At 42.9% G+C, this 13,907-nt stretch overlaps 11 protein-coding genes across 11 annotated transcripts; 5 read left to right on the top strand and 6 right to left on the bottom strand.

The window, feature by feature from the left end:
* Positions 1–240: 240 nt before the first annotated feature.
* On the top strand, positions 241–1,512 carry NEHOM01_1584 (uncharacterized protein; the record flags this gene model as incomplete). Its single annotated transcript, XM_051490462.1, has 1 exon — positions 241–1,512. The coding sequence occupies one exon, from the start codon at positions 241–243 to the stop codon at positions 1,510–1,512; it is 1,272 nt and encodes a 423-aa protein (XP_051346422.1).
* A 659-nt stretch (positions 1,513–2,171) lies between these two features.
* On the top strand, positions 2,172–2,990 carry NEHOM01_1583 (uncharacterized protein; the record flags this gene model as incomplete). The annotated part of the gene is made up of 1 exon (XM_051490461.1): positions 2,172–2,990. The coding sequence occupies one exon, from the start codon at positions 2,172–2,174 to the stop codon at positions 2,988–2,990; it is 819 nt and encodes a 272-aa protein (XP_051346421.1).
* Positions 2,991–3,498: 508 nt separating this feature from the next.
* On the top strand, positions 3,499–4,200 carry NEHOM01_1582 (uncharacterized protein; the record flags this gene model as incomplete). Its single annotated transcript, XM_051490460.1, has 1 exon — positions 3,499–4,200. One exon carries the CDS (start codon positions 3,499–3,501, stop codon positions 4,198–4,200), a length of 702 nt encoding a protein of 233 aa, XP_051346420.1.
* A 301-nt stretch (positions 4,201–4,501) lies between these two features.
* On the bottom strand, positions 4,502–5,677 carry NEHOM01_1581 (solute carrier family 35, member C2; the record flags this gene model as incomplete). Its single annotated transcript, XM_051490459.1, has 1 exon — positions 4,502–5,677. The coding sequence occupies one exon, from the start codon at positions 5,675–5,677 to the stop codon at positions 4,502–4,504; it is 1,176 nt and encodes a 391-aa protein (XP_051346419.1).
* A 94-nt stretch (positions 5,678–5,771) lies between these two features.
* NEHOM01_1580 (uncharacterized protein) lies at positions 5,772–6,824 on the top strand (the record flags this gene model as incomplete). Its single annotated transcript, XM_051490458.1, has 1 exon — positions 5,772–6,824. One exon carries the CDS (start codon positions 5,772–5,774, stop codon positions 6,822–6,824), a length of 1,053 nt encoding a protein of 350 aa, XP_051346418.1.
* Positions 6,825–7,255: 431 nt separating this feature from the next.
* On the bottom strand, positions 7,256–8,053 carry NEHOM01_1579 (uncharacterized protein; the record flags this gene model as incomplete). The annotated part of the gene is made up of 1 exon (XM_051490457.1): positions 7,256–8,053. The coding sequence occupies one exon, from the start codon at positions 8,051–8,053 to the stop codon at positions 7,256–7,258; it is 798 nt and encodes a 265-aa protein (XP_051346417.1).
* A 417-nt stretch (positions 8,054–8,470) lies between these two features.
* Positions 8,471–9,331, bottom strand: NEHOM01_1578 (uncharacterized protein; the record flags this gene model as incomplete). Its single annotated transcript, XM_051490456.1, has 1 exon — positions 8,471–9,331. One exon carries the CDS (start codon positions 9,329–9,331, stop codon positions 8,471–8,473), a length of 861 nt encoding a protein of 286 aa, XP_051346416.1.
* A 155-nt stretch (positions 9,332–9,486) lies between these two features.
* NEHOM01_1577 (uncharacterized protein) lies at positions 9,487–10,407 on the bottom strand (the record flags this gene model as incomplete). Its single annotated transcript, XM_051490455.1, has 1 exon — positions 9,487–10,407. The coding sequence occupies one exon, from the start codon at positions 10,405–10,407 to the stop codon at positions 9,487–9,489; it is 921 nt and encodes a 306-aa protein (XP_051346415.1).
* A 70-nt stretch (positions 10,408–10,477) lies between these two features.
* NEHOM01_1576 (uncharacterized protein) lies at positions 10,478–11,197 on the bottom strand (the record flags this gene model as incomplete). Its single annotated transcript, XM_051490454.1, has 1 exon — positions 10,478–11,197. One exon carries the CDS (start codon positions 11,195–11,197, stop codon positions 10,478–10,480), a length of 720 nt encoding a protein of 239 aa, XP_051346414.1.
* Positions 11,198–11,401: 204 nt separating this feature from the next.
* NEHOM01_1575 (uncharacterized protein) lies at positions 11,402–12,235 on the top strand (the record flags this gene model as incomplete). The annotated part of the gene is made up of 1 exon (XM_051490453.1): positions 11,402–12,235. One exon carries the CDS (start codon positions 11,402–11,404, stop codon positions 12,233–12,235), a length of 834 nt encoding a protein of 277 aa, XP_051346413.1.
* Positions 12,236–13,035: 800 nt separating this feature from the next.
* Positions 13,036–13,812, bottom strand: NEHOM01_1574 (superoxide dismutase, Fe-Mn family; the record flags this gene model as incomplete). Its single annotated transcript, XM_051490452.1, has 1 exon — positions 13,036–13,812. One exon carries the CDS (start codon positions 13,810–13,812, stop codon positions 13,036–13,038), a length of 777 nt encoding a protein of 258 aa, XP_051346412.1.
* Positions 13,813–13,907: the final 95 nt, after the last annotated feature.

Raw genomic sequence — 13,907 nt, 5'->3', positions numbered from 1 at the left:
AATACCATCTTAATATCATCTTAATATCACCACTCAATCAAACTCAACTCAATCACAACATAACACATAGCAACCAATAAACAATCTAAACCAACAAACAAACCCAACTCAATCCAACCAATAAACAACACAACCCCTTCCAACTCCAACCCAAACCCAATACTAAACTCAACTCAAACTCAAACTCAACCAATCAGATAGCTACAGGAGATAATAAAATAGACTTTTTTTTGCAGCACCATGCAAACTGAGCAAACTAAGACTAATTCAACTCGTCCAGTCAAGTCTTCTAATAAGTATGGACTTTACATCATAATGACTGCAGTAGTAGTTGGTATAGCTGCTTATATTTGGGCCGTTTATGAGTTTAAATTTAATCGAGTTTATCCCGAAGCCATGGGTTCTATGTTCTATTCCTGGGTTAAGGAAGGAGCTAATGACTGTATGTTCGCTAAGAAGGTAGAGAAATTCCCAGGAGGACCAGCTCAAGCTAAGAATGCTGCCTACTTAAAAAAGCATTTAGATGATCATTACCCAGAACACTTCCCTAGAGATAGTGTTAACTATTTAAGTATGTCTTTTCCACAACTAGATTTATATCTAGCTCTTCGTCGTGTTTTTGTTCGTAGTGATATTACTTTAGCTATCAAAGATAAGGCAGTAGTAGATGAGTTGTTAAAAACAAGACCTGCTGATGTAAGTAGGGATGAACTTAAGAAGTTCTTAGCTACTAGAACTGCTCCTATCTTTTTTGGGCCAAGAACTGAAGCTGAGATTCAATCGGCTTTAGAAGAGTTTGGAAGGAGTATTCCTAATCGGCAAGAAGCTTTTGCTGATATCGCTGATAAGCTTATTGATATTTTTGGTCTCTTTTCTTCTGAAGTTGATTCTTATAGGTATGATGATAAAGGTAGACCGGCTGCAAGGGCTGTTGACTTAGTAACTGAACTTCTGGAGCTTGTTAATGGCGTAGATAAGAAGTTAATGGCTGAGGAAGTACGATCTCACTTGACTGGAACTGATGTGGATATGTTATTCAAGGGCTTAAACTTATCGGGTGGGAAGAGTCCAGAAAGGGCTTTGGCTGAGAAGTTCTTTAAGGATATGACTTATGGAAGTCTTTCGGTCTATTCGGCCTTTGCTTATTCACGTATGGCTTATCTATTTTACTTTTTAACGTTAGATTATGACTTTGGCCTTGAATTACCAATTGAGGCTGATTTAGCTACGCGACAGAACGTATATGAGGAGAGGATTGACCGCTTGGGTTTACTGATTGGATATTCAATGGCTAGACTCTTATCTCGTAATATTGGTCAGGAGTATGTGACTAAATCAAGAAGTGCCTTGGTTAATTTACTGTTTACGCGTAAAGTAGTCGATCCTTATCCAGGGATTGAAGCTGACTTACAGAACTTCGTGATCCATCTAAAGGGGAAGAAGAAGTTAGTGCGTAAAGCTCTTACCGGACGAGCTGTTGCTCCTAGTCCAGCCGTAGAAACTACCGCTTAAGGCCGTTTCTGCCTCATAAAGATCATAATAAACGCTTAAATGAGTTAGATTTAGTATGTTGTGTTGAGTTAAGTTAAGTTGGGTTGAGTGGGTTTATATTGGTTTAGTATTGGATTAAGTTGTGTTAAGTTGAGTTAGGATTGGATTAAGTTGAGTTAAGTATTGGATTGTGTTAAGTTTAGTATTGGATTGAGGTGGGTTAAGTTGAGTTGGGTTAAGTTTAGTATTAGCAGGATATAAGAGGATGAGTTGAGTAAATACTAAGAGTTTGAGTAAATATAACATAACTCACATAACATAACTTAATCTTATCCCAACCCAACCCATCCTACCCGAATCCTATCTTAATATTATCTTAAGCCCATGTAAACCCAACTCAATCTAACTCAATCTAACTCAACTTGATGTTAACTCTATGGGGTTCAGTTAAGGTAAGTGGAGTAAGTATTGAGTAGGTATTAAGGTAAGTATTAAGTTGAGTTGAGTAAGTTCTTTCTGGATATTAATTTTAACGAAATTTGATAGGATTGAAGTAAGATTTTGATTTAGATTGAAGTAATGGGGTTGGTGGGGGGTTTAAATTGGACATGAAATAAGTAGAAAGGAGATGGGAGAGATAGGAGGGGGAACATATAGGGGCAAATTTTCTTTGTCGGAAAATGACAGACAAGAATGGGTGGTGGTTTGTCCGAAAGAATGGATTTCTTCTTCATGCCGTCTTGATTGTGGCTGCTTTTGTGGCGGTGATTTATAATATTCGAATGTTACATACTAGACGTGAGATTGTGAAGAGTGAGATTGTTGGGTTGTTTAAGAAGGAGTACATTAAACATATGCTTCATGAAGTGAATCTGCATGAAAATGTCCCGCGTCTGGTGGTGGACAAAGACCTTTCAATGTTACTGCCGCCTAAGATGAATTTTGGGTTGGGTAGTAGTGATCGTGATGATAATAAGTCGTTTGCTAATGCTCCTAAGGAGTATGACCTTTTAATGGACCGATTGTTACATGATAAGATCAAAAATCCGTTTTTATTTGGATTTCAAAATCTTCCTAATCAAACTATTCAAGTAATTGCTCAGACTTTCTTTAAAGAAGGAAGTGTGAATACTTTGAAGGGTGAAGGAGTACTTCAGACTAAAATAGATAAGTTCTTTGCTGGTACTTTGCCTGATGCTGCTTATGCTTCAGTTTGTGATGTATTTGCGTTGCTGACTTTAAGATTGGCTCCGCAGTATGTTGCTGATGAGACGAATATTATGTGGAGTACGAATCAGGGGGATGTTTTGGAGATTAGTTCAACTGAGTACTTGGTGATTGTGGCCCTGGTTGGTGAGATTGGGACGGCTACATTAGGTATTCGGGTTCCGGCAGCTGAGTTCATTAAAGAACTAGGTGGTGACCCTGCCGTACTTAAGACTTCAGTCTTCTTGAAGGCTGTTAATCATCGCCAGACTCATTTCCCTCTGCCGGCTTAATTATTTCGTTTAATATTACTATCTCCTTGGGTTAGTATCATTATCTCAATTTAATAACATCTAATAACATATGGAGTTTGTTTTGATCTTTTAATCGCCTTAGATTGAGTTGAGTTAAGTTATGTATTAAGTTGTGTTTAGTTGAGTTATGTATTGAGTTAAGTTTAGTATTATGTTGTGTTTAGTTGGGTTGTGTTGGGTTGAGTTATGTACTGAGTTAAGTTTGTATTAAGTTATGTTAAGTTTGCATTAAGTTGTGTTTAGTTAAGTTGTGTGTTAGTTTGAGTCATATTAGATTGGCATTTGGCTAGTACTTTGGTTGTTCTGTCCTATCTTAACTTAACTTAACTCAACTCAATCTAACCCAACTTAACTTAACCTAATTCAATACACAACATAATCTAACACAACTGAACCTAACATAATACACAACTTAACTTAACTAAACTTAACTAAACTCAAACTAATACTAACTCAACTCAATAGTATTTCGTGGTTTTGCAAAATCATGGCGGGCTTTAAAGAGAACCAGAAAGAAGAGACAGACTCATTGGTAGATATACTTAGAGTTCAATCTGGGAGTTTAGAGAATAGTTATAGCTTGCCAAAAGAGTATTTAATGTACGGTGCGCAGGAGATCTCTTCCTTTGTGATGACTCAATGTATGGTTCAGAAGCTTAAAACAACTCTTATTGATATCTTGCTGCCGGGTGCTAGTGGTCTTTCTTTGGTTTATTCTTCTGAACTCCATGGGTTTGCTCTTTCGACTTTAATGAGCAAAGCACAGGAAGGACCGTCGGGTGGGTGCTTTATCTTGGCGATAATGGAGGACGATTCTTCTAGTGAGGAGTATCAACGTGTTTTTGGGGCTATTTTTACCAATCGGTTGGAATACCAGCGGACGTCTTTTGGAACGAGTAATACGACTCTCTTTCGTTTTAGTACACCCCGAAAACAGTGTACACAAGGGGCCTATAACTCTATTCTTAATCTTTATGGAGTGCATGGTGGGGGTGAGAGTAGCTTTTACATTATGGCAAAGAAAGAGTACCTGGCCTTTGGGTGTAGTGATGCTCGTTTTGGGCTAGTACTGGCTAAGGACTTATTACGGGGCGAGTCGCATCCGGTGGATACTTTTCGCAATGAGCGGCTGAGCCATAACGAGGCATTTAATATTCGGCAGATTGAGTTGTGGTATGTGCGAGTCTAGTATTTCGTTTTGTTTGGATTAAGTTGAATTAAATTAAGTTGTTTGTGATTTTGATTTTGGTTTTGATTTGGGTTGGGTTGTGTTGGTGTTGGGTTGTGTTAGGTTGGGTTAGTATTGGGTTGGGTTGTGTTAGTATTATGTTAGTATTGAGTTGGGTTAAGTTTAGTATTGGGTTTGGTTTGATTTAGATTAGATTTACTCAACTCAATACGAAACTTGACCTATCGTAATACAAAACCCAACTCAACTCAATACTAAACTCAACCCAACTCAATACGATAATAAATGTGTCTTTATTAGTCTATGCAGGTTGAGAGATTGTACTGAGATCGGCTGTGGTGGTGGAGGAGCTGTTGTACTCGATGGGCGTTTTTTCGGCGGCAGAAGTATCGGCTTGGAGAAGAGGGGGAGGCATTAATGGGTTGCCGGTTGTGAAGAGATGGCGGCATGAGAATAGCAACACTCCAACTGAGGCGGTGCAGAGACCACACATGTTGGCGACTGACAGGTGAATCTTGCCCTGGCAAACGGAAATGGCAATGATTATTAGCTCTTTGACAATGCCGATAACGGAGAGAGTAATGACACTGGTCTTTGAAATTAATGTGTACTCGGTAACACAAAGAAAGAACGACACTACGCTGCTGCCGAAGATTAAAAACAGACAGTTCAAAGTGGAGGAGAGGGTGGCAAATGCCTTAAGCTGAAGTAGGTTGTGAACGCCTTCAAAGAGAAAGAAGCCCGTACAAAGGAAGATTCCCATAAGAAGAGAAACCACACAGAGATTGTATAGTATATTATTGTGTCTGGTGATGTTCTGTTTGATAAAGTACTCTAAAAAAGCCCCACGAAACCCTCCCATTACACAGGAGCTAAGAATCATACAGATGGGCTGAAACCGATAGACCACAGTGTCGCTCTTAGAGGCGAAAAACACACCCGTGGCAATGATACAAATAGTGCCAATTAATGGCATGGAGGGCTCTTCTAATTGGAAGAGAAACCGTGAAATCAAAATAAAGATAGGCGAGCTGGATTTAAGCATTGTGTAAAAGGCTAGCGGAACCGAGCGAAGGGCATACCCCGAAAATCCGTTATCAATCGACCCGCACAGAGCGCAAGTAATGATCCAGGCATCAAAAGCACCAATATTAAGCAGGAAGGCATAACAAATCTGAAGAATTCTAAAAGTGCGCCCGGACTCCTGCTCATCGGGCTGGCGCCAAATCTGCGAAACTGGTGCTTGGGTTCTCTTGCGAGATAAACTTGGGGTTTTGTCGATCGGCGACCCTATCTTTTTCCTAATAAGGTAGGGAATTGGCGAATGGAGCGTTTGTTCGCAGGGGGGACTTCTAAACATCACAATTCCGATCACGGAAAGCCCGAAATGAATAAGATGGCTAATGGAGCCCAGAAAGAGCGGAAACCTAAAATCATAGTCGTCCTTGGATAGAAGGAAAGACGAGAAGAAGTTCATTCCTAGGGAGATGAAAAAGAAGGCCCCGATACACAGTGGCATCTTGACTTGCCTATATATTTCCATGTTTTCCTGTCTGTTTCTGGAAAGAAGAATGGTGCCGACGTTTCAAAGCAAAGATTGGTGGGCAGATTGGCCTTTGATTGGTCAAACAAATGCTAGGCTGGGCCGGGCTAAAACTGATGTTTTTGATCGGTTTGTTCGTAGTGTGGCATTGTTAGAAATTGTTGGAGGCGTGCTGAGTCATGAACTAGGTGGGCTGGAGTTGGTTGTTGTGGCGGGCATAATGGCCTGGTTGTACTTGGAGAAGGAAGAGATTGATACCGAAATGATTGTCTGTTGGGGTGGGTTGCACTACATGTTGCGCCGATCGGTGATATCAGAGGTTGTCTTTTTTGGCCTGGCCGCTCGAATTAGGGAGGTGAGCTTGGGAGTTTGTTTACGGCCCGTGGCTGTTTATGCTTTAACAGAACTAGTGGTGGTGTTGCAGAATCGCTGGCTTTGGATGTGGTGGCTAAGGAGTTTTTTGTTGGTTGGAGTAGTTGGTGGCATTCAGGCCGGTCTTATTTGGGCTGGGGCCTCGACTAACTTCAAAAGAAAGATGTTTCACTTTGCGATATTCGCTTACCTTTGGGTGGTGCCTTTAGAAGTGGCTCGTGTACAGATGGTTGGGGCAATGACTCTCTTCTCTTTGCTGCCGCGCATTAATGCGGTCTACAGCCGGATCTTCCGTTGTGAAATAGATAGATGGAACTTGGTCGCTGGTTTTGTCTCAGAAAAGGACCAGAAACAAGTGCTGTCCCATGTGTGGCTGTTGTGCAGCTGCTTTTTTGTCGTCGAGGGCGTGTCAAACCACGAGCGGGCTTGGTTCTGTTTGTCATCGGTCTGCATTGTGGACAGTGTTGCCTCTTTCTTTCCTCGTGAGAAGGGCGGTCATAAGAGCCTGGTGGGAAGTTTGGCTGGCGGAATGGTAGCTATGGTTGTGTTGCAACTATTGGGGATTAATTACCCCCTGGGTCTTTATTTACTGGTCGGGGCTGCTGAGTACTATGCCGGAGTTAATGACAACTTACTCTTGCCTGTCTTTGCCTACGCAATATCGGGATTATGTCATCTCAACAACGAGTCTAAGGCCGTGATAAATTGAAAGCTATTACAGCAAAGTGATCTGATTATCACACAACTCTCCTTGTTTATTCTAATACTAACCCATACTCAACTTAATAAACACAACTTAACAATAAACTCAACATATGACTAAAGTGATCCAAATACAACATAATACTAACCCAATACTAACTTAATACTAAACTAAACCCAACTAAATTTAAAGAAAGCACTCTGAAATGTTTTTGAAATTGTAAGCCTTTGTGAAGTTTTGAATATTTGTATTAAGTTGATATTAGGTTGGTTTAGTATTAAGTTGAGATAGTTAGACTAGTGCTGAGGTAGTGGGCGGTGGGTAAATAATAAAAGCAATGTAATCTTCATGTAGTTAGAATTCACTACTGACCCTAAGGTATTTGTGATCTTTTATTGAATTATAGGTCGATTGACAGATAGTAGTTTAGAGTTGGATTAAATAAGCGCATCGGATTGTTTGATTTCGGCGGCCCAGGCTACAAAGCTTTGGTCGCGGGCGGTGCTGTAGACTGTCAAAATGGGTTTCGTTGTGAGGTCAGCGAAACATCCCACACAGTTGGTTAGGTACTCACCGGTGGCGGCAGATTTGAATGTAAAGTTGCCGTCGAGTTTGCGGGCTACTTCCCAGAGCTCGGTGTTTTGGTTTTCGTCAATGCTTTTGGCGTCAACAGCCAGGATAGTTGGTTTACGAGCGGGAGCACAATCAGGACACGTGGTTAGGAACAAGTCATAGTAGATGTTTTTGATAGCACACTTGCCGTCGATTACCGAGAGCTTCCATTTGGCAAGAGGGTTGCTAAACGAGCTGTAAATCATTGCGGGGATCTTCTTGGTTGTCGTAAGACAGTCCTTGCAGGCGGCTAGATAGAGGCCGTTGTGGGGCGACCTGAGTGCGATTTCATCTAACTCTTCTAGACCATGGCATCCACCACCAGGGGCCGTAGTCGGGATGTATATCTGGTCGGAATGGAGTTTGGCGAGCGGGCCTTTGGTGTACTTAAGCAGCTTTGGCGGCCACATAGATTGGGGCGAGTTCATAAAATAGTTGGGGACACAGGTATATCCGGGTGGACACACCGAACTCTTGTTCAGGCCCATGATGGTATTTGGATCAACATAGGCATGGTTTGCGTCGGCTTGAAGAATGCTGTATTTAGTAGGGGGACATACCGCGGCCTTCAGGGGACTAGTATAGACAGCAAGAAGTACAGATAGGGCTTTTGGTAATCTCATCAGATGGAGAGTTGGTAGTATCTTATTTATGATGCTGATCGAACAGTGTTTCATAGCTGATGCTAGTATTGGGTGCCGTGAAACAGTGCTGGTATTGGCTTGGACATCAGCTGCTATTGAAGCTAGTGAATTAAACTAATTCAATCTAATGCCAACTTAGCATTAAACTAAACCCAGTCCAACTTAAACATAAATACTAACCCAATACTATGGCAAAACACATTGCCTCTTGTTCAATAAATTGATCCCATTGCCAATACTAATGCCAGCGCCAATACCAACACATTACGTTACAACATAGCTCAACTCAACACAACTCAACACAACACAATACTAACTCAACATAACCCAACTCAACTCAACAGTAGTGGTTTATTGCATTTATGAATAGAAGGCCAAGGCAAGCTGCTGGAGGCATTAGGATGGCACGGGAAGTGTGGAGGTATCCTTCTTGGTGTGGACAGCCCAGGTCACATAAGCAGGCTCATTTGATTCGATCGAGAAAAGGGCAGCAGGAGAGGAGATTGTAGTGTTGTGAGCAAGACAGGTTTCACAGACAGCTAGGTACTCGCCAGTGGCAGCAGACTGGAACATATATGTGTTATCTTCTTTCTGAATAACATTCCATAGTTCGTTGGGGGAGTCATCAATGATTTGCTTGGCCGAAATAGAGATCAGATCAGGCCCGAGGTTGGCAGTGCAGTTTTTACAACGACTGAGGAACATATTAGATGCCACGTTTTTGATGGCACACTTGCCGTTGACATTAGTGAGTATCCATTTTGCCTTGGGGTTGTCAAAGGAGGAGTAAACCATGGCCATCGTCCGATAGCTGGCATCGGTGCAGTCCTTACAGGCGGCAAGGTAGAGCCGGGTTTGCTCGGACATAAAACTAATTGGGCCAAGATCTTCCAGCCCGAGACAGCCGCTGCCGGCAGTTGCAGTTCGAACGTACACCTTTGGATGGAACTTGATGTTTTTGAGTTGAGTCTGCTCGGTCGGCGGAGCTATTGGGCTAATATTGGGAGTTTGTTTATCAAATGAACTGGCAGGCATGATGTAATTAGGCAGACAGGTAGCACCTATGGGGCAGTTAGGAGTGTTTCTAACCTGGCTCAAGCTATCTCTAGGCCAGAACTGATAAAGGCGGTACTTGGTGAATTTAGGAGCATCGGGTGCGCCCTGAAGACGGCTTTGAACATTAATATGGCAGACTTCCGAGCGAGCATGTCCAGTATAAACGGCAAGAAGTACAGATAGGGTTTTTGATAATCTCATCAGGTGGAGAGTTGGTAGTATCTTATTTATGATGCTGATCGAACAGTGTTTCATAGCTGATGTTAGTATTGGGTGCCGTGAAACAGTGCTGGTATTGGGTTAGTATTGTGGGCAGGGCAAAAGACAAAAGGTACTAAGCCGATATATTTATTGGGTTAGGCTGAACGTTCATCTGTGGGGGTAATTACACTCCAAAGCATATACGAGGGAACAGGGGCGGTCTCATCAGGCCGTGATTGGAGGGTTCCTTGTGTTCGCATGCTGTTTTTACCAGGGAAGCAACCCAGGCAGAGAGATAAGTACTGCCCAGAAGAGGCGACTCGGAAATAAAATTGGTCCAACTCATTCCGTATAACTTCCCAGAGCTCATCAAGTGAGCCTTTGTCCACAGCCGTTTTGTAAAGAGCAACGGCAGGCAAGCCAAAGCCACGGCCACTGCCAGATATACAATCAGGGCAATTGCTGAGATACATATTGTAGTGGAGGTTTTTAATGGCACACTTTCCGGCAATACTTTCAAATCTCCAACGGGCATGTTCGTCGCCGTAACTGGCGAATATCATAGCCATAACACCATGCTTAGACGTGGCACAGTTTTCACAAGCAGCGAGATACTGGTCTGTGTGTTTTGATTGCAGAAAGACTTCGCTAAATCTATCAAGACCAAGGCAGGTACTGTTATCGATAGTTGGGGGAATGTTAGCATTGGGTTTGTACTTATAGGTCTGGATTCTGCCATCAATGGGGTTTTGGGCCACGGGCGTTGCTTTGGATTCTAAAAGAAGCGACAACTGGCCGTTGTCACACGAATATCCGGTGGGACAAATTGTGTGGGCACTTTGCTGACCTAGTTCGTTCTTTGGCCACAAACGAAAGGTGTTTGGATCGACTGAGACATTGCCGATACGGCCTTGGAGGACAGAGTATTTGCTATCTGTGCAAATTTCAGCGCGCGCCATGCGAATAGATAATACAATTAAAGTAGCGATCTGTTGAGAAAGTCTCATCGGGTGATGAGTTGGTAGTATCTTATTTATGATGCCGATCGAACAGTGTTTCATAATTGATGTTGGCATTGGGCATTGTGAAACACCGTTGAACTAGTATTGAGTAAGATGAGATGCATAAACTGATATATTTATTGGCTTAGGCAGCAGGCGCGGCTGTAGAAGTAACTACATCCCAAAGCATATATGAGGGCGCAGAAGAGGTACCAGACGGTCTTGTTTGAAGGGTTGCTTGTGTTCGCATAGTGTTTTTGCCGGGGAAGCATCCCTGACAGAGAGATAAGTACTGCCCCGAAGAGGCAACTCGGAAAGTGAAATGTCCTTGATCATCCCGTATAACTTCCCAAAGTTCATCAAGTGAGCTTTTGTCCACGGAGGTTTTGTAAAGAGCAACTGCAGGCAAGCCAAAGCCACTGCCACTGCCAGATATACAATCAGGACAATTGCTGAGATACATATTGTAGTGGAGATTTTTAATGGCACATTTCCCCCCAATACTTTCAAATCTCCAACGGGCAGGTTCGTCGCCACGGTTGGCGAATATCATAGCCATAACACTATGCGTAGACGTGGCGCATTTTTCACAAGCAGCGAGATACTGGTTTGTCTGTTTTGATTGAATAAAAGATTCATCAGATTTATCAAGATCAAGACAAGTACTGGCAACAGCAGCGGGAGGCGGGTTGCTGTTTGGATTAGAATCTGGAGTCTGTGGCTGGGCTGTCCCGTTATTTGGAACGGCAGGACGGTTGTCGGTCTGATTCTGGGGCGAAGGATATTTACTTTCCGGACAAACTCCGGCGTGAGCAAGATATGTAAATAGTATAGCCACAATAACAAGCAACAGGGTAAACTTCATTGGATTGGCATCAGGTTAGATAAGTATTTATAATGCTGATCGAGCATAGTTTCATAAGCGATGTTTCTACTGGACACGGCCAAAGGCACTTGTCCTAAAGGAGGCTGATTCAGGAGATATAAATAAGGTTTGATCGATTTAAATGCCAAAAGAAATCAAAACGATACACCGATCACAGATATAGGTCGGGTTACGAAAAAAAGCATGGAAACTACTAAGAATAGATTGGATGACGAGGAAGAAAGGCGCAAAAGTATGCTTAGTACCTGGCGGCCTGTGCAGCTTAAGACCCAAGTGAAGTCCGTGCTTGATGTCTTTGTTCATGTAAAAGACCTTAATTTGTCTTCGATTGTGTTTTCCACTATCGCCAAGGACATGAAGTTCTTTATCAGAAGTTTGGGCGAGCTGGGCTCGCTACTAGCCGAAATTATCTATCGAGAAATCAAAACCGGCAATATGCAGAAGGAGCACAAGCGGCAGGTCAAGCGCCGCCGGCTGATTTGGCAAATACGGGCTATTTTTGATCATCTTTCAACATCCGATAATGCCTATATACTAGGGCGGCAGAAAAGTCAGCAGCTCAATTTCTGGAATACAACAGTGCGCTATCTAAAGACCCATGGCACGCCTGTCTTTGAGGCGTATCGCTATAGGATGGCCATGCTCAAAGAGGCCCAAATCCAACAAGAGAAAGCACAGAGCCGTCTGCTGGCTTGTCACCGTGCAAAAGGATGCTGTGGCGGGAAGAAACAGACCCGAAGCCGGCCAGCAACAGCTCGAATGGTGATACCGACCGTGCCCGAGGCGCCACAAGCAAACCGGCTTCTATTTTCTACTCGCGGGCACATTAACAAAGACATTCAGCCTTTTTCGCCTTCTTCTAACTGGCGGCTGCAATACGAGGTTTACTGCGCCCAGTACTACGATCTGCTCTACAAAGAGCGATACAATGAACACGGGCCGGTGCTCGAAACGGGCAAAGAAGCTATGCTTTATAACCACTACATATCGTATTACAACCACTTTATGTCTAAGTAATAAAAGTGGTTGGTGTTATCAATGATATGCAATATTGTTGTTTATGTTTGTGTTCGGGTCGGTTGTCCTTTCCTTATGGGACGCATTAACAGTCGAATCTTAAGTATAAATGTGGCCAGTCTACATGCTTTTCAAAGGAATATCCTGCTATGCTGGGGGTGTTTTGTAAGTTGGGTTAGTATTGGGTGCCTGTGGAGGATATTTCAAGGAGCCGGCGAAGTATCAAGGACTACTCCATTATATTGAGCATATGTTATTTATGGGTTCGGTTCACAACCCAGATCCGCCTGCGTTGCATAATATAGGGCACAAATACAATGGAACACGCGATGGATTTACTTATATGTTTCTTTGTGAGTTTCGGTGCCATACTATGAATGATAGGCTAATTAACTATCTTAAACTGTCGTGCTCCGGGAAAGGGATAGTATTGAGTTAGTATATCTTAAGTTCTCTTTATCGTACGTCATCTTGAGATAGTTCACCAACTCAGAGTATAAATACTAATTTGAGGTCGTGATTTCTAATTTGAGATTTAATCGCGTTCGCTGCGATCAGTACCAGGCCGATAAATATTACAGAACTTTGCCCTTGTAGATAACTCACTTTAAAGTGGAGGCCGGCGAGGACACCACATAGATAATGGAAAAGCCGATTTATTGCAATCAAATTGGATTGGGTTATGTTGGTATTTGGTTGGTATTTGGATAATATTGGGTTAGGATTTAGATAATATTGATCTGGCATCCACCAATTGAGTTGAATTAGCATAACACAACTTAACTCAACATAACTGAATACTAACTTGTGTGGCAGCCCTTCAATAAGACATTAGCGGGAATGCCCGGATCCGACGCCGGAAGGCCGCTTTGTTTCTTATCCTGTTCCTTGGCTGCCAAGGCTAGATCCAGCCGCTCACTGGCATACTTCCAGTTGAGTGCATCCAGAATCTTGCTGATGTACTGGACTTTGCAGCCTTTCTCGCTGTACCAGAGATACGCGTGCTCCCAGACGTCCACAGCAAGCAAGGGAACGTCCTGAACAGGGAACCAGTGCTCACTGCTGATGTTAAGATAAACCCGGTCTGCCTGAGGGGAGTACATGACCCAAAGCCAGCCCGAGCCATGGATCTGATTCATGGCCTTAGTTGCTTCCTCTTTGAAGCTTTCTCGGCTCTTAAAAGCCTGGTTGAATAGAGCAGCCAGATTTTGAGACATCTGATAGTTAGCTGCATCGTGAGAGAACGAGCGCCAGTAGAGAGCATGGTTGATGTAGCCACCAAACAAGAACTGTTTATTTCGCCCCGGATCCGTAATACCCGATCCACTGAGAAAGTTCTCAATCGACTGGTCCGTAAAGTTTGCTGCAGCCGCATTGTACCGATCCACATATCCGCGATGAAGCACCTCGTAGTGGTACTTAAGAATCTCCGGGTGAATGATATTAGCAACCTGGTCATAATCATGACCTAGCGGCGGGAGGGCAACTTGTTTAGGAAGATTACTTGCGAAAGTGCTAAAGTTCAAGGGAATTGTGTTTATATTTAGATTGTCTGTAAGAGGAGTAGTATTATGCATGGATTTGGATTGGCTTTCAAAATTTGCCTAAATAGGTAATCCAAGGGCACATTTAGCTTTGGCTGACTAAATATACTAACCTAACTCAACTCAAC

Source organism: Nematocida homosporus (genome assembly GCF_024244095.1).
Source record: "Nematocida homosporus strain JUm1504 chromosome Unknown 4493, whole genome shotgun sequence".
NCBI classification, from domain to species: Eukaryota; Fungi; Microsporidia; genus Nematocida; species Nematocida homosporus.
Note: the sequence above shows the minus strand (reverse complement) of the source record. Positions and strands in the feature narration are given on the sequence as shown.